The sequence below is a fragment of the Oreochromis aureus genome, linkage group 2 (genome assembly GCF_013358895.1).
Source record: "Oreochromis aureus strain Israel breed Guangdong linkage group 2, ZZ_aureus, whole genome shotgun sequence".
Lineage (NCBI taxonomy): Eukaryota > Metazoa > Chordata > Actinopteri > Cichliformes > Cichlidae > Oreochromis > Oreochromis aureus.
The window spans coordinates 16916355-16935330 of record NC_052943.1 but is presented as its reverse complement, the minus strand read 5'-3'; the positions used below and the strand labels follow the sequence as shown (position 1 = coordinate 16935330).

The window sequence follows — 18976 nt, the reverse complement described above, 5'->3', positions numbered from 1 at the left end:
ATAGTGCAGAGAGCTCCATCTAAGTGATCTGTGAAACACATTGGTATTATTTAAAAATGATTTAAAGTTGGATTTTTCTGATGTGCTATTTGGGAAACTTAAAGCTCAAGTCACTTACAAGCTACAGTTAAACTCAAACCCCTTTTTGAAACAGGGACTGCATATTGTTTTAATAGCTTGTCGTTCAGGTTCTGAGGAAACCTGCTCGATAGCATTCTGTTCATAGCTCTGTGTGTTCATGAGTGCTCACACGCCCACCCAGGCTACCACATCCAGTAACTTTAGAGGCTCTGCGAGGGGAACGTTTTGTCTTAAGCAGAAGAGAAAACGCCTGGCGTGGGTTCTTGGAATCAAATAGATAACTCTGGTGTTTAAACAAAAGCCAAACGACATCTTTTTTTCAATTGCTGCTCATCATTACTTTGATCAACCAGTCAATGCTAGGTTGCACTCCTTGCTCACCTTTGGTCATCATCAGGTCAGGTAAGAAAAACAAGCTACTAAAAATATAAGTGAAACGTTTTTATTAGTTCAGTCGTCTTACATGGAAGTTATTCTTTCTGTTCTCACAACAGGTTGAATGAGGTTTTTATACTGTATGTATATCTCAATCTTTGATACTTTTAAGCTACACTGACTGACTTTTTTAACAACCCATACGCATTATTAAGCATTTCAGGCCTCTGATTTTGAAATATTTGATCGCACATGCATAGTTTCTATATTTTCTTACTATCAAGTGTCATATTATGTGATAAGTGTTTTTGTCTTAATTTTTTTTTTATTATTATTGTCATTCGGTGCATTGATTTTGTTTTGATGCAATGCTTGTTATCATTTTAAATTTAGGTGTCCTTTACAATTTTGCTACTTGTGTTGAATGTTTGTACATATTAATCATCATCACAGCAGTGCGTGGTGTGAATCATAGGGGAGCAGGAGGACCTTTTGGCCTTTTTATTTCTGTGATCTTAACATTAAACAAGTATGCTTGTGGTTAAAAACAATGAGCAGATAGGATGTAATTTATCGGTCAGTGTTAAGTATATAATGTATGTGAATGTAAAAAAAATAATAATAAAGTGAAAATAGCTTTCTAAGCTTTACAATGATACTAACAGAATCTATGAGAATAAATATAAGCTTTTTCATTCTCTAAACGTTCATAAGGGTTTGAGTTCTCTTTTGTTTGTAAATAAATCAAAATTATGTATTATCTGTTCACCAGTCACAGCTGACCCATGGAGAGCAGAACAGACAGTCCGATCGCTGTTAGCGTGGAGGAGCATTCCAACTTTGTCATCCTGACATATTTCCAGGGGGACATTAACAGCATGGTGGATGCTCACTTCAACCGTGCTCTCAAGAAAGATTACAATGCTAAGGAATCAGCAATAAAGACAAAGAAACACTGTAAAACTATTAAATTGGGTGAGAGTATAAACTTAACACTACATGGCTTCACTCTAACAGTAGACTCAGTCAGTTTTATCTTCATTCTTTGACTGTCTGTCTTTGTCTCTACAGAGGACACAGCAAGCACTTGTCAGAGCATTGCTATTGACTCCTACTCAGTGTCACAGGTCTCCCCTGCATCACAACGTCTGCTGACCATCACCGCTCCAAACACTGCTTCTAGCTCCTGGTCTACATTCCCTACCAGGACAGGAGAGGGCCCAGGGTTGTCGTCCATTGCATACTCCCTATCCCCAGATGGGTTGAGTCTCACTGGTCAGCAGTATGCCTCATCCCTCCTCAATCTACTGCACAGCGACCGGGGTGAAATGGGACCAGTTGCCTCCAGTTCCAAGCCCGAGCTCCTTCCCAGCTGGACAATACCTCAAGGGTTTAGAGAGTCTGTGGACCCTGCTGTAGCCTTTGAACCTGGTAATTCTGCAGCTGTAATACAGAATGTTTACAAAGGCTTCCACACAGGAAAATGATGTAAATCCTTCTTGGATAGAGAACTGTCTTAGAATAAGGTTAAAAAAATCCCTCAGAAGTTCGAAAAAATATATAAGGATGCATAAAAGTAAATTCAGAGAAAGACAGGTTGCAATAATAATTAGTTAGAGTAGCTAATTAAAAACTTAAAAAACTACTGCACTCACAGAAGCAACTAAATATTTTGAATCGACATACTTAATGTTTTCTGATTAGAGGGTTTAAGATTTTCACTTATTTAAGATGATTATAATCGCTGTAAACTGTCTTCTGCGGTTCAGAAGGAGATTTCAAAAGTCTCTTGGAGTCAGTGCAGTTTCGTGGCATCTTTGCATTATTTTCATGAGCTGTTCCAAATTTCACTGTTCCATTATTTTTTAACAGGTTCCAGTATTTTGGATTTTGGCATGTATTCAGGAATATAAGTAAAAATTCTTCATTTCACTAGTTTCATTTCACAACCAAAGCAAAAACAAGAAAAATGAAGTTAACACATTAAATCAATATCATTAGTATTCTTAAATTATCTCTGATACAACTGAATTAACAGGAAAAAGAAGCATGCTTTATATTCCCATAAGAGAGTATCCATGCACCATTTTGCACCTGATTCACATTTAATATGAATTATTTATTAAGGAGGTGACCACTGTGGAGGTCTGCAGATGTGCCAGAGATTATTATAGAGATTATTATAAAGATTATTATACTACAGTAGCCTAATTGTTTTTTGGAGTTTTTTAAACCCCAAAAAGTTGACACTTAATACTATAGCTTCCTTACTTGTAGCGCTTAAGAGTTTTGTGCACTTTATTATAAAAATTGCTTCTTTGTTAAAAAATAAAACATACAAATATATCACATTATATATTGCAGCAACATTTTACTGAACAGACTTTATTTTGCACATGCTTTAGAACTAAGCATTTGTCCTCCTTTTGTCAGGACGGCATCTGGAAAAGAAGGACTTGTACTGGTACTGAAGGGAAAACAGCTTCATCTACTCCGTGAACCTGTGGCTCTGTAAAGCCACCTGTCTTTCTGTAGCCGTTTGTACTTGTTCGACGGGCCCGCGAGGATCATCTGAAAATGAACTGAGAGGAAAAAGCTGTGTGAAATGACCTCAGTGCCTTGGCATGTAGTAACTGGAATAATCTTTCTAAAAAAGAACAGTCTCTGACAAACTGGTTCTTCAACTCCGTCATTCCAGAGCACTGTATGTGCTGCTGCTCTGTTTGTGTTGGAGTTGAATGAAGGGTTTTCTTTCGTGCCTTTTTAGGCATTTTTTGTGGGCATACTTCAGTAAATAGGCCAGTATTAAGAATGAACATGTTGTAAATGTAAAATTTTGACATAACTACTAATTAATTAATTAAAGTTTGTTTGGATTGGACCTTTAGTTGAAGTGACAATATTTTATGTACATAGGAACAGACGAATGAAGGATAATGGTACTGTAATAATACATATTTTCTGTAATACGGTCGAGGTAAGGTGTCTGATGGTGTAACATAAAATCAGATATACACAGTAGACAAATAAAACTCTCAAATGTCATCCAGTGCTAAACAGACATAATATTTTCATTCTGGCTTGAAAAGTAATGATCATGCAACAGATAATCATGTAAAATGAACAATGCTGACACCTTTTGGCATGTTTTAGAGCTTTTGTAAGAGCATTTACCCAAATAATGAACTTAAACTTTGATTCTTTAAAGAACATTTGTTATTATATTTGTGTTATTTTACTTAAATATAAGTTGTATGACTTTTAATTACAACTACTACAGCTACTTGTACTTTAATAAATGATGTGAATATTTCTTCAACTGCTGCTTCTGATTTACTTAAACATTAGTTCATATCACAAAAAGTGTTATCCATCCACCCATCCTCCTCTTATCCTTTTCAGGGCTGTGGGGGGACTGGAGTCTATCCCAGCTGTCTCGGGGCGAGAGGCAGGGTACATCCTGCACAGGTCACCAGTCTGTCGCAGGGCTAACACATAGACACAGACAACCATTCACACTCACACCTATGGGAAATTTACAGTTTCCAGTTAACCTATCCCCACTAACTGCATGTCTTTGGACTGTGGGAGGAAGCCACAGTACCAGGAGAGAACCCACACAAACACGGGGATACATGCAAACTCCACACAGAAAGATCCCAGCCTGATGATGGAATTGAACTCAGGACCTTCTTGCTGGAAGGCAACAGTGCTAACCACTCTGCTACCCCACGAAAAGTGCCACAAATATCAAAAATGAAACCAAAAGCATGGCTCAATAAATAAATGTAAAGACTTTTACTTAGAAAAACCAGGCAAATAAATTACAAACAGAAAAAGTAAAAACATTCAGAGCAGGCCATGGCAGGATATAAAAACAAGACCTTTTTTTTAGCATTTACAGATGGATGGAAATGTAAAATGAGGGCAAAGGCAAAAATATGTCACCACTGGGGTGCTATGTGTATGTTCCTCGAGGCATCTGCATGTTTCTTCAGGGTCGCCAGTAGCCTGTCTGCCTAAAATTCGAAGTATAGTATACATATTTATATATAGTTCCAGGTATGCAGGCTAAGATTTTGGTTTTCTTAGATTTTTTTATGGTTTGGTAATTATACATTTTTACATATATTTCTTTCATTTATTCGTTTAGTACAAGAACAAGGTATGAAAAAATAACTGAACAGTGAGTGGAGAGCAGGGAAACTTATTTGAACAGGAAAGGCGTGCAGGTCAGAGTGGCATGGTCTGAAAAAACCAGAAGGAATGAAAGAAGGTCAGAAACCATTTACAGTCATTGTGCTTCTTAATAAATAAATAAGTGAGACAACAAAGGTTTCATTTCATACTGCCTTACATACAGTGAAAAGTAATTGTAGATACCACAAAGATTTCATTATTAATAACAATGACATGAATAATTGTCATCCAAAGTTAAACCCACATTCAATACAAACGTAAATCCGCTGCCATTTTATTACTGAAGAGAGATCCACTTCTGTGTGAAGTCTGCAGAATAAGTGCCGAATTAGAGCTAAATCAGACTGCCTTTCACAATTCACTGTGTTCTTGAATTCATGTATCAGCAGAAAGTGTCAAAAAGAGATGAGTTTCACATTAATCTGCACAGCAGGGTAGTATGGCAGGGATCATCACATTTATAATAATGACATCTTTTTGTCACGATGCACTGGAAGTAGGATGGATGAGGATGTTTTAGTTTCTTACATATTTTGTCATCCTATTGTGCGAATTTTGACTTTATGAGTTTTGAGAAAAGAAATTATATATGCTTTAAATTTAATATATTTATATTATATATAATATAAATATATATTTTAAAATATATATTTATATTTTACATTTGACCATTTTCAGCAATAAGTTGAGCATTACTGCTGCTGTCTTACATCCGTTTCATAGAGACTAACTATGTTTCTTTGAAAACACTGTTATTTATATGCAGCACATGATAACTCTGTGAGTGTAATATGTTTAGTGTCAGCTCACCAAATGGTTTGACAGTATATTTAACTGTTGACATTTTTCATGGTCACAGATGGAGGACGAGCTGTCTCCACATTATGAGGCTGGTCTAATGATGATGCTGAGTTATTATTAGTTTCTTTCCATCTGCTACTTCAATACAGCATGAATGGGTTACCAAATGGGCCTTCTGGGCACTGTTCCAACAGGCACAACCAGGTGCAGGTATTGGAGGATGAGGTAACTTTCAGGTGTCTGTACTCAGTGGTTTAACATCTTATAATTAAAGCTACTGGCCAACACCTTTATGTGAAATTTAACATTCATAGAGCAGGAACATGTTGCAGCTGTCACTAGAGAATACGCACATAATATACTTGTTCACGGCGGCTGAGCCGTAAAAGCAGTCTTACCGGGATGTGTAGGCGAGCATATCTGCCTGCTTATGGAAATTGATAGAATCACATTCAGTGGAAGCAAAAGCAATACTGTGTGAGCAGAACCAGCCAGTATCACAACTTCCAAGCATACTACTTTCAGCTCCAGGCAAAGTTTGTTAACCACATAGTAATTATAAAGTATTGCGTAATTATGTCCTTTTTATTTTCACACTATTGCAACACCATTATAATGTTAAGATTCTGTCAGTTGATTTTGATGTGTTCACTATACAGTTTTTTTGGGGGGGGGTTCAAAATTTCAATATGCAAATGAAATAGATTTTTGACTGCATGAAATTAAAAATGTTTGGATAAATCCCATCTAAGCTACCACAAGGTGCTGTTAACTCTAAATGTATTCGTCTCAGGTTCCAGACCTGTTAATTGGCTGTGCACTGAGAGACATAACACACATTTGAAAAACAAAAAGAAGAAGCAAGCAGTCTTTATTCAAATATCTGTTCCTTTAGATTTGATTTTTACGACATTGGCCATAGAATATGTGTGAATGTAATGTTAGTTAATATTGTAATACAATGTGATATATTAATATGGAGTTACCTTAAATATAGTGGGTAATATGTAACATTTAAGAATAATGAGTGTGTTGAAAGTTAATAAGAACTATATAGTGTTAAGGTTTTGTAAGCTTTAGATTTATATAAGCTTTAGAGTTATATAAGCTTTTATATTTGTTTTGCAATATAAAACAGAAGGGAAAAATGTTCTACTATAAAGATGTCAAAAATTTCTTGTTTGCTCACATTGCAGTATGGGGTATTTAAAGAACATATAGTACATGTGATAATTAAAAATACTGGTCTCCAACACTGACAAAATTCTGCAGTGTTTCAACTCAATTACGGTCAAGTGTGCAAAGAGAATTCTTAAATGCTCACTTTCTTTTAAGACTGACAGAGTCTCTTAAAAACAAGAAGCAGGTGTGAAAAGAACTATAGAGGTTCAGATTGGAAGGGCTTCTTGTTAACAATTTAAGGATCTTTCTGGTTTCTTTAAAAACACTGCAGAAGGAAGATTGGCAGCAGGTGTGAAGGGGGAAGAGCAGACAATTTGTGCCTCACCAGGAGGTCGGCATGGATTCAGAAACCATGCAGGCTTGAAACCGTAATCCTTCGTTTTCTCTTGTGTCGAGCATAATCAGGCCAATCTAAGGCCTATGTTTGGGGGCCGGTGTTTGTAAGGCAATTGGCTCTGAAGTGATTACTGCCCACTGAGCTTTCGACAAGCCCGTGATGCTGATTGCAGAGTTGCAGAGAAGAGGGGCATAAGGAGTTCACGGTTGCTGCATGTGAGCTAATGGAACCAGTGACTTGCAGCATTTGAGATTTACCCTGCGTGATAGCAGCTGAATGATATGTATCAGTCAGATATCAGTTGTGATTTCACTTAGGTGTGCTGTTTTTTTAAACACTTGCAGCTCTCTTCTCAGCATGTAAACATGCACACTGTCAGACACACACCAGGCAGCATCAGATAAAAATGTTAATCATTTTATTTAACGCATTATTTAAATGTGGGTCTATCTTGTCTGTTTATTAAAAAACACAGAGAGAGTGATTTTAAAATGCATGTTTATATTCAGGATGATCAGAGAATATACACTTCTACCTTTAAACCCACTGTTCAAACTAGTCCAGTGCATTATTGCACATTTTGGTATCAATCCAATACCGAGTAAATACATCACCAGTATTGTCAATACTAAAAATAATACCGATACTTTTATCTTATAAAGGCAACTTATGTCATGACTTCTGAGATTAATCATTAATTTTCAAATTCTTAACACAGTTTAATGATGACTAAATCACTGTTAACACAACAAAACAACCCTTTTCATGTATTTTGAAACTGGGTTTTTTCGAGACCTTGAATGGAAATGTGGCTGTCTCTACAGGAGTTTGGATCATTTCTGTTGTTTAAATTTGTACAGGCTATAAATAAAATAACCTTACAAGGAACAAACGACTCATAAGAAAGAGGGACCGGAGAAACGTAGGACCTGCACCAAGTCCAAGTATAGCATAAATAAGGATGATTTTGAACTGTGAATCCGACAGAGCTTGTTTCGTGTAACCTAATAATATGTGTAGCTAGAAAGAAGCACAGGAGGTCTTCTTTAAAAACCAAATCCTGATGTTTTTTTGCACATTTCAGACCCTGTAACATATGTAGATAGAATGACATACCAGATGTTTTGTATTGTTTTAAGTTTATTTCTGTACTTAGGTACCGGCTTTTGCTCGTTACCAGTTATTTCCTCTATGGAAATTATATGCGAAGGTTCGTTATGTGCATCTGAATCTCTCTGAACTATAAACAGCAAGATGGAGAGAGATAACTCTCAACTCTCTTACTTACTCTTGGCACACTTCAACGCAACACAAGTTCCTTGTTCGGACCCCATGTGACTTCCCTAACCAATCAGAAGCCAGGAAATTCTAGCCTCAGGTAAATGAGGGAAAATCAACTTGGTAGATTGAAGATACAATTATTAGTGCTTTGAAAGTGCACGAGTAAAAGTACAAACATGTAAATATTAAAGATGTAAACATTAAATATGAATGAAATGTAAACATAATTAGCTTTGTAAACACATTTGTTTATCAATTGAAATATGAATTTATTTCTACACTTTACAGAAATATACGTTTTTAGACACGTGATGCTTTTTGAAAGCATTAAACCATTAGCAGCAGATTGCAACAAAAGACCTTTAAAAGCACACTTTTAAAAGAAAAATTGTATAGTTTAAGGTTTATAGTAAATTCAAAGGATACAGTGAGGCACGGGATTACAGAGAGTCGGTGAGAGCATTTGACATTGATTAATGGAATTTAAATGGGGTGCGTTAGGATGGTCAGAAGGTATTATTGAATTGGTAAGGGAAAGCACAAAAAGAAAATGCTGAACAAGTGCGAAACTTTCTTTGTGGCGACTTTCTGTGTGCCCTACAGTTTGCAGCTATGCAGAGCAGAAGTCTGGCACAGGAAGCAACAATGAATACGAAACGCACAGCTTAGCAAAATCGTGCAACAAAGTCTGGTTTCCTGGAGTGGAACGCCAAAGCAATTTATTCCAAGCTGTCCGTAAAATTAGAACGTTATTTTGGACAATCATTTAATGTGGCTTATATCCGCCATGAAAAACGATCAAACCCAATAGAAATACGGGTAATTACGCGAGTATGAATCACGTTTCACAAGCTCAGCACAGCGTCCTAAAAGGCATTGTGATTGCGACTGGAGAGCTGTAAATTTGGGTGATTTATTCCATTTAAACAGGCAATTTTAACCAAAAGGGCTGATTATACTAAACTAGGGAGACTCTTAGAAAGAAAGAAAAAAAAACATCAACAAACAGTCTGTGTGGCAGAGGGAGAGAATGGGGGTAGTTGCATATATTGGAGTGCAAGAAGTGCACGTCTTAGGTCTCTTCACACTCTCACACTTGTGTTACACCAGCTCCCACTGCGCGTAAAGCTACGGTCCACCGGGACTTTGTTACCTTGTGTGTGTCCAGCTGTTCTTCAGCCTTTATCTCCGGTGTCATTGCCATGGTCGTGTACGTACACGACTGGAATTTCAGTACCACCGACAGCTCCTTCTCCAGCTCCAGCATCAATACAGACAAAGCGCTTTGGGGCTCCACGGTGACCCACAGCCCCGGTGGGCTGAGCCGGACCGGCCATACAGTGGTGGCAGTATGCCTCGGCTTTATTTTAGTGGCAGGAATCCTCAGCAACTTTCTCACTCTGCTTATTTTTGCAAAGTTTCGGTCCCTCTGGACGCCCATCAATCTCATCCTGTTGAACATCAGCCTAAGTGACATTCTCGTGTGCGTTTTCGGGACACCGTTCAGTTTTGCTGCCAGCCTGCACGGGAGCTGGCTAATTGGAGAGTACGGCTGTAAGTGGTATGGATTTGCCAATTCCCTCTTTGGTGAGTAACTGCATGAGGAGTACTATTTTTTCCCTGTTTACCTTTGTAAACTCAATATACAAATAATTATGACCGCGGTGTCTCTTTTCAGAAGTAGTGGAAGAGTAGTATAGCGGAGTAAAATATGTCATTTGTTCTAGAAACATAAAAATATAATAAACTTAAATTAATTAAACACTTCAAACCTCTGAATTTTAAGGCTTTCAAACTAAATTAATAATTACAGGGGGAAGGGATCGTTATTAATTAGTTTGACTTTAATTAAGTTAAAGAACTCTATAGGAAAATACAGGAACACCTGTATTTTAAGAATTACTTTTCCCGTTTGCTGCTGGGGTTGCATTTACTTTCTCCTTTTTAAGTATAATATAAAATATATAATATTTTATACAGCTAGTTTACATAAAGCCAATAACAGTGACTTATAGTACTAATGCAACTCTTTCCATTTTGTGGATCTAACAGATCATTTGATAGACTTAAACATTTGTGACCTTTTGACCTACTTTTCTCCTCGATTATGGACAGTACCATCATTATAGACCCTGCAACATGTAAAATGTGGGTTTATGAAGGGATCATAAAAGCTTTAACCAACCTGTAGAGTTGCTGCAAGGGCAAGTGGCCTGATCATTAAATCTAAAGTACTCTTTTCATTTTCTCCACTCCTGCTTCAACAGGGATTGTGTCCCTTGTGTCCTTATCTCTTCTATCGTATGAGCGCTACACCACCGTGCTCCATTCCTCTCAGGTTGATGTCTCAGACTTCAGAAAGGCCTGGCTGTTTGTTGGAGGCTCTTGGTTCTACTCTCTCTTTTGGACATTGCCACCACTCCTCGGTTGGAGCAGCTATGGACCAGAGGGTCCTGGTACCACTTGCTCCGTCCAGTGGCACCTCCGCTCACCCTCCAGCATCTCGTATGTGTTGTGTCTCTTCATCTTCTGTCTGATGCTGCCCCTTCTGCTCATGCTATATTCTTATGGAAGAATCCTGATGGCTGTTAGGAGGGTGAGTTCAGAGATACATGAAGAGTTTCACCACACAAGACAAACAGAAAACCATGCAACGACATACAGTGCTACCATGTCATTTTTAGTTGTTTATTTATCTGTAAGTAAATCATAAGTCATCTGTATATTCATCAGAATTTTATCATTTATAATAGTAAGATAAAAAATCTGAAAGCAGATGGCAGAACAGAGTTCAAATTACATTCATCTAAATTTACATGAGTGTGAAATCTGCTTTCGCTTATGTCTACCACATTTTGTCTATTTTTTCACAGTAACTGCCCTGAAGGACTAAGATCTTGAATGCTGGAATTCTTGTGAAATAAGATCGGATTTTAGAGGTTAAGAAGAGGCTGGCTGAGTTCTATTAACATTTGATCATGAGTTTTCGAGGTAATTCCAAGGAAAATGAAGTTGGATAAGCTAGCAATTCATCAATGAGGAGAAAGAAGAAGGGACTGTGTATAAAGTGCAAAGTGTGGGGTTGAATCTGTATTTGTCTTTACTGTCTTAAGGACAGTAAAACCAACCTCAGTTTATAGTGACCCATGCCTTTAGGTCACCGTATCACCATCTTTGTTATGGATACATATAAATAAATAACTGGTAATTAAGAGTTTCTTGTTAGTGTTGGGTTCTTCCCACTCCTTGCTTCTACTGCTTCTATCACCAAATGCTCAAGAAGGTATTTTTAGATCATGGTACCAACTTGTTGCTATTGGATACCTGTCATTATATAAGCACTTCCGTTTTTTTAAGCTTGATGCACCCAAGAGAGTCTGAGCAGAAAACGGCTTTGCAGACTTGATCACTGTAGCAGTGAACTGGGCTCAGCTGCATCAACTCAGAGCCCACCCATCAGCTATTTTTAGAAAGTTGGCAATCCGTCTGTGGAACTGTCTCCTGGCTTCTCAAAACTTGAACCAACACATCAGAAAGAGAAACGCCATATGCATCAGCTCACGTCTCTCATGTCCTTTCTATATTCTTAACTAACAGCATCCCATTTAGAGAGCGAGCAGTCGTGTTGCATAAACATATTTTATGTTGTAGTTCAATCCCAAAGGAATGGAATTCAATTCAATTTTTTTATATACAGAGACCAAGTTCATAGCAAGTAGTAGTTCATAGTTTTCTTATATATCAAGGTAAACAGAGTCATAGTGTCGGCATTACAGAAAAATAAAAATAACAATCTTCTGAGTATGAGCAAGCAAAAGTGACAAAGAAGAACTCGGGGTGAGATGATCATCTATTGCCACTGCATGAGGAAAGGAGAAGATAAAAGAGAAGCGCATAGAAATACAAAGAAAAATCAAACTGTGGCAGGCAGTAGGGAAAACTGTTTCACCATCATAATCAGCGGGTAGCTCGATTTAGGAGAGAGAACAGGGAATAGAAGGTCAGTCATGCAGAAGTGACCACAGTTATTACATGATGGAGGTTTGTTCAGACAGAGCAGCGAAGGGCCATGATCTAATCCTATATAGCGAGAGGTGTGATTGAGTGCATGAGAGATAAGCAGTAATTTGACAGATGGCGTAGATTTTCTTCTCTGTGAGGCGTCTTTCACAAGACAGACATGCTCATTTATTCATAAAGCACCATGACAAGCATCACAGTGGTAGTTAGATATGGAGGTGGGCAAACACTATAGTGTTTGTGGCATTTCACACACACGTGCCAACAAGGAAGTTACAGAGCGCCCTGAGATGGACAAACCATGCAACGTTAACACGGTTAATGTGGTCAAAGCATGTTATAAAAAATTATATTAAAAAGTTTAAAAATCATTGAAATTATAAATGTATATATTTATAATATCTCCCAAAATATCTGCTGGGCTTTAACTATAGCTAAGTGTTACATTGATACTATTTTTGCAAAAATCAAACATATATAATTAATATAATATTATGGGAATCATGGGATCCTCTCTGATCCTCTTGAAGCCTGACCAATATACTGGAAACAAAGTAAGTATATTTCAAAGTTTGGTGCTTTTAATTGGATAACCTTTATATCTTTTCATATGAATACTATTTTCTGAATATATTCCTTTTGTTTTTCTGAAATATCCCTTAAAATTTATATTTTCATTTTGTGAGCAATATAACCATCACTTACAGCTCACTAACTTGCCGTGCACTTTAAACTTCACTTTGCTGCTTTTAAGAAGTGGAGGTGGTTCAAGTAACAGGTTCGGTTCTTGTTGACTTGTTATTAATGTTTATTTTACACTGTTCTGGCGGTATACATTTGGATTTTAGAAAAAAAGAAAAAAAACACTTTCAGTGAAGATATATTCTCCACATGAGTAGGAAATCACCTGTGTATTGTCAACTATTTATAACACCACATGAGGGCACCAAAGACACAGATTTTTAAATGCTACATGCAGCAGCGCAAAGTGTGGATTTTAGTAATCAGTTAATATATAGCTTATGTAAGTAAATGAATCACAAAATAAAATGTGTTGGGACTGAAATAAAAGAGCATGTGCAAGAGGCATGAAAAGCCTATTAGTGCACCTGAAACCAGCGTAAGACTCTTAGAGACACTAACAAAACACATTAATTTTCTGGTGTCTTTACATCTATACCTCTTACTCTCCTTCTCTCTCACATTTCCAGGTGGGAAAAATCAATCTTCTGGCAGCTCAGCGCAGAGAACACCACATTTCGCTGATGGTTTTCTCTATGGTGTCCTGCTACATGCTGTGCTGGATGCCCTATGGCATTGTGGCACTGATGGCCACCTTTGGTGGGTCGGGGCTGGTGACTCCCATCACGAGTGTGATTCCCTCCATCCTGGCCAAGTTCAGCACTGTTGTCAACCCTGTTATCTACGTTTTCTTCAACAAACAGGTGAGAGTGAGGACATAACTGATAGACTGATAGGACTGGTGATAAATGTCTGTATTCCAAATATTACTGCATACAATATACTAAAATGATCTTGTCTAGACCAGTTTGTTAAAGTCCATAAAATTGGAGAAAAAAATGGAGTGGCATTGTTTCACTGACTGAACGCAATAGTTGTACAACTGCAGCTCAGTTTCTGAAGCACCCAAGATGATATATGTTTTCACTGTTTCTAATGAGACTCCTGAACAGAATAATTCTAAAATATTAAATTCAGAACCATTAATTGAACAGCATTTTTGTCAGTACTTTTATATTTCAATGACATGATTCTGTTTATCCAATAGTAGATAACATAGATAATACAGGGGTGTCATTTATTGTAAAGTAGGTCGATCCTTTGTCAAACTGATTATATGTTGCATGAACTTACACAATGCTTCATTTTAGGGTCTAGTTTTCGGGGGTTAAATGTAAACCATGGTTAAATGTATCCCAGATCTAATGAACTGAACTTTCCAGGGAGATTTACCAGTGTTAAACTGAGCACTCGACATGTCCTTTGATCTGCAAATCACTACTTATTACGACTGACCATTCTGTTCCATTCTCCACTATACTTTTGCAGTTTTATAGATGTGTTTTGGCCTTCATGAAGTGCAAAGAAGAACCTGAGATTGTACAAAGAGAAGAGCACCGAACTCCCGGGACACAGTTGTCAGAATATTTCCGTGTCCATAGGCAAGCTTCCCTCAGCTCCCCACAAGTCCAGATCCCCAGTGGCCCCAGAAACACTGTGCTCTGCAGCCGACATATAGTGTTTGTTCACTACACTCCATAAAAATGTTGTTTTCAAATGACTGACTGAGAGTATTAAAATACCATGTTGATATTAGAAGTCAGAGGAGAATGGTCAGACTGCTTTAAGGTGATAGGAAGGTAACAGTAACTCAAACAACCATCATTACAACCAAAGAAAGTAGAAGAGCATCTGTAAATGCACAGCACATTGGACCTTACAGCAGATGGACTTCAGCAGTAGAAGATCACACAAGGTGCCACTGCTGTCATCTAAGAAGAGGAAACTGAAGCTACAGAACTGTACAAGAGAAGATTGGAAAAATCTCGTCATCTGGTCTGATGAGTCTCAATTTCTGCTGCGACATTCAGATGACGGAGTCAGAATTTGGCAAAGACAGCACGAACACATGGATCAATCCTGTGTTGGTGAAATAGTGATGTGGGAGATATTTTCTTGGCATAATTCGGGACCCTCGAATAACTGAAGCACTTCTGAAAGTAAAAGGAGGTCTCACCTGGTCCTAGCAGTGTATATGAAAGTGCATGAGTGAGTGAATGTCTTTAAAATTTTACACAAAATAAAATCATATTTTCTTCAGTTTTTCCTCCGGACCTTTGACACACACAAAAACATGTGAAAACTCTGTACTGACATAATTTTACAGCTGAAAATATTTTTGAACCACTAGAGGAGGCAGTGGGCCATTGTAAAAGATTTCTAAAACATTGAACACATTTCTTGTTTAGACAAATGCATAAAAATAATTGTAACACTTTGTAGATAGTATATTTTTGTATACTATTATTATTATTTTAAGATTTTTCTTTAATTGGAGTCTTTTACGAAATAAAGATCCAGCTTTTATCAAGAAACACTTGTACTGCACACACTGGCAAATATAACCTCCCCCTGATATTATTCACATTTACATGAGTCCAAAATGGAAAATAATTAGTGTATATAAAACTGTGCTAAGAGTCCCTGGGTAACTTTAACTCATATTAGGCTTTTAATCCCAATTACAGTAAGGGTATTTTTTTATAAAATAATCCCTGAAACACAACTAATTTTACACAAAAATTCAAAATGGCAAAGAATATATACACGTATAATAATAATTACAGGTCACGATCACTTAATGTAGTTTGTGTAAAAACTCTTTATTGTATATTTTCAGCCACTTGTTTTGGAGATGAAACATTTACTGTCTAATAGCAACTTACACGGGGACATGCTGCACTGTGTTGTATGCAGAACTCTGTAAGCAATTGCATGAATATCCCACATTAAACAGTTTTCACTTTAGCTTAACCAACATGTGTGGGCTAAAAAAAAAAAGTAAATGGTAGGTCTCATTCCAGACAAATCCGCTACCACAACTAAGCACATTTCAGATATTCTGCGGTCGTTAACAGTGTTGTATATCTAAATGGACACGCCACTGGTGTGAAATGTAGCCAGTAAACTCTCAACAGATTAAACTAAGTTCGAGTTTGGTCTGTGCATTCAGTTCGTCGACATGAATTAAAGTTAGGTTGAAGTTTAAAAATTAACCAAATTTAACCATGATGATCCTGTGGTTACCCAGCCAACTTGAATCTTTACTCCAGTGAACAATAGCACTAGTCTTTTGAAGGAATAGCTCAGTATATATAATGCCCTAGATATAGTGTTACTTTTGTCTGCTTCTGACATTTAGGTTGACCAGGTAATTTCCAGATATAGTCTGTGAGAAAGATGTGAAAATAAATGGTGTGAAGATACTACTGAACTCTTAATATAGATCTTTGTGTCTGTGTGTGACTATGTGTGTGTGCCATGTGATATCAGCTACTTTAAAATACTTTTTAATGTTATAACATCTTATATACATAATTGAACCAGTTTATGGGGATTTGGTTTTGTGGGCCAAAAAAGTGAAAGTAGTATCAGCTAAGTGCACAAGTTCACATTACAATCACATTACAATGTGGAGCATTATAGACATTGTATAGCTGACAGAAAGGAAAATGCAGTGAGGGTTTTTTTTAAACCAACATGCACACCACATGTATTCACCAAGTGACATTGCAAAGACATCTGCATGTCAAAGAACTGAGACCTTCCAGGAAGTAGTGAGACATAAACTCAGATGCTTGAGAGAGGAGCAGTTCAAAAGCGCATGGGATGTCACGGACGTCAGGCCTCTGTAGCTGTCACCGCTCCGCTCTATCATGATCAACACTTACCAGACCAGCCTGGCTCCACCACCGGTGCCTCCACGCAGCAGATCCCAGCCGGTCCTCATCCCAGCTTCACTTCCATCGCAGGGCCACAGCAAGGTTCTCATCCGGTTCTTGGTTGGCGTAGTGGTGCTGCATTTATTTCTTTCACTTGCAGGATTCTTCTACCTGTACTACCATGAACATATGGTAAATCCCTTTTTTTTTTCTCCTCATTCACTTTGGACCCATTGTATAAAACTGACAGCTTAAACAAAACCAAAATTAACAGTTAAAATCAAACTTGTATTTTCTTCTTATTACATTTTAACATGACTATATACTAAAATAATTCAGCTTTATTTTAAAACAGGGAAGTTAAGTATGCAGAACAGCACACTGGTTTAATCTTTTGGTTCGCACATTTTTTCTCTGTGTATAATTTTAACTGGCTAATTTGACTGCATTTAAAAGATAGGAAATGCTGGCGAGGTGTGCTTATGAAAACTTAGCTTCAGTAAGTTCTTTTACCCGTTTCTTATGTTCTACTTTTTTCTTCACTACAGGAAAAACATTTCTCAGCAGAAGATACAGGTATATTCAGTTCAATCAATCAATTTTATATATTAAGTTGAAAATAAAAAGATGCAATGGCATTAATTTTTTAAAATTTGTTCTCTTTTTTTAAGGTCGATGGCCCTCATCTCAAAAACAGGAAATGGACAAACAGGACACCATCTATAAAGTCTTAGCACGCATGGCCGTTAAGAGAACTGCAGACAAGAAAATATGTAAGAATATTACTTTTTTTTTTCTTTTAAATAAAAAAAGAAGTAACAAGTTATCAAAATTCTATCAATGAGTGTTTACTTAAACTTCTTTGTCTCTCCAGCGGGTTGTCTTCAGTGGGACACGACGCATTCTGTTCTTAGAGGCATCAACTATTATGAACAGATTTGGCTGACTATTCCAGAGACTGGTTTTTACTACGTCTACTCCAAAGTGACCTTCTCCAAGGGCGATTCTAAGGTCCCACTAGCCAGCAAGGTCCAGCTGAGGAAGAATGAGGCAGCTACATCTATAGGGGATGTAATGAAGGCCTACTGCTACCTGGAGAGCACAAAGAATCCTCACATGTGCACAGCCACTCAGGGAGATCTGATCCTACTGGAGAAAGGAAACCAACTGAGTCTCTGGGTACAAGACCCCTCACTGGTGGACTATGAAGAAGGCGCAACAAACTTTGGGATATACAAACTATAAGACTCATACATGGACACATGCATAGAAAAAAGCTGAAGAGTGGGAATCTCATGGATTTATCTACAAAAACACTTTTGAATTGGCTGGCTCAAACATCTTCGTGGATTAGTTTGGATTTGAGAGACATAATTTATTATACAAGATATTTTTGGGGTTATTTTTGTTTTTGTATTGTTTAGCAAAATGTTGTATTTATTGATGTAAATAGACTGTGAAATGAAACTGATATTTAATCTGAAACATTTATACTCTTCTCAGTTTTTCTTGCATCAACCTCACATCAGGAATGAGTTACATTTAGAGGACACGCACACATCACACTGAAACATCCAAACTAATGAACCACAGGTTTAGTGGTTTAAGGACGGAGATGCCGAGGTTATACGTGTATGAGCTACATTATCCCACCATGAGGTATATTTTCAAAATATTTTAAACGGTCTTAAGGAAACACCTTCAGGAATAAGTCCTAAAAACTGAATTTCGTTAATGTATTGATGGTTACTTTAACAGGTGTAAAAACACCAAGATTCATCACCAGTAAAACCCCTGATGCTTATCATGTTCTAGGTTAGTGTGCACCACTATGGTTTTTCAATTTCTAGGACACAAACAAACCACAAAGAGAAGCTGCAGTTTCTCACATCGCCAAATGGGACCACTTAAGGTACAGGCTACCCACCAATTTCAGTGGTAAGAGAGGAAGCAAAGAACCAGTGGTTTAAGGAGAATTTACACTCTGCTGCATATTTATCATTTAAATTGTTTTCCCCCCATGCAGCCAGTAGCTATTTTGATAAATGGGGCATGAACCTTCAATCAGACTCTCAAAACTTGCAGTGTATAATTCAAAAATCCAAAGTGCCCCACTTCAGTTTGAAATACAGCAATTCTTAATGACAACCATTAAATATATAATACAGTTCAGACCGTCCAAGGACCATTTAGATTTTAGGATTCAAACCTGGAGACTATTGATCTCCAGTTATGA

At 37.3% G+C, this 18976-nt stretch overlaps 3 protein-coding genes across 3 annotated transcripts; all 3 read left to right on the top strand.

Moving 5' to 3' along the window:
• The first annotated feature begins 7 nt into the window (after window positions 1–7).
• vgll1 (vestigial like family member 1) lies at window positions 8–3766 on the top strand. Its single transcript, XM_039619839.1, has 4 exons — window positions 8–483; window positions 1229–1431; window positions 1528–1887; window positions 2890–3766. Exons 2-4 carry the CDS (start codon window positions 1242–1244, stop codon window positions 2925–2927), a joined length of 588 nt encoding a protein of 195 aa, XP_039475773.1. The 5' UTR covers window positions 8–483; window positions 1229–1241; the 3' UTR covers window positions 2928–3766.
• A 5693-nt stretch (window positions 3767–9459) lies between these two features.
• On the top strand, window positions 9460–14560 carry tmtops3a (teleost multiple tissue opsin 3a). The gene is made up of 4 exons (XM_031736433.1): window positions 9460–9844; window positions 10525–10853; window positions 13489–13722; window positions 14348–14560. The coding sequence occupies exons 1-4, from the start codon at window positions 9460–9462 to the stop codon at window positions 14558–14560; spliced, it is 1161 nt and encodes a 386-aa protein (XP_031592293.1).
• A 2100-nt stretch (window positions 14561–16660) lies between these two features.
• Window positions 16661–18225, top strand: cd40lg (CD40 ligand). The gene is made up of 4 exons (XM_031736398.2): window positions 16661–16932; window positions 17289–17316; window positions 17412–17513; window positions 17615–18225. The coding sequence occupies exons 1-4, from the start codon at window positions 16735–16737 to the stop codon at window positions 17983–17985; spliced, it is 699 nt and encodes a 232-aa protein (XP_031592258.1). The 5' UTR covers window positions 16661–16734; the 3' UTR covers window positions 17986–18225.
• The last annotated feature ends 751 nt before the right edge of the window (window positions 18226–18976 follow it).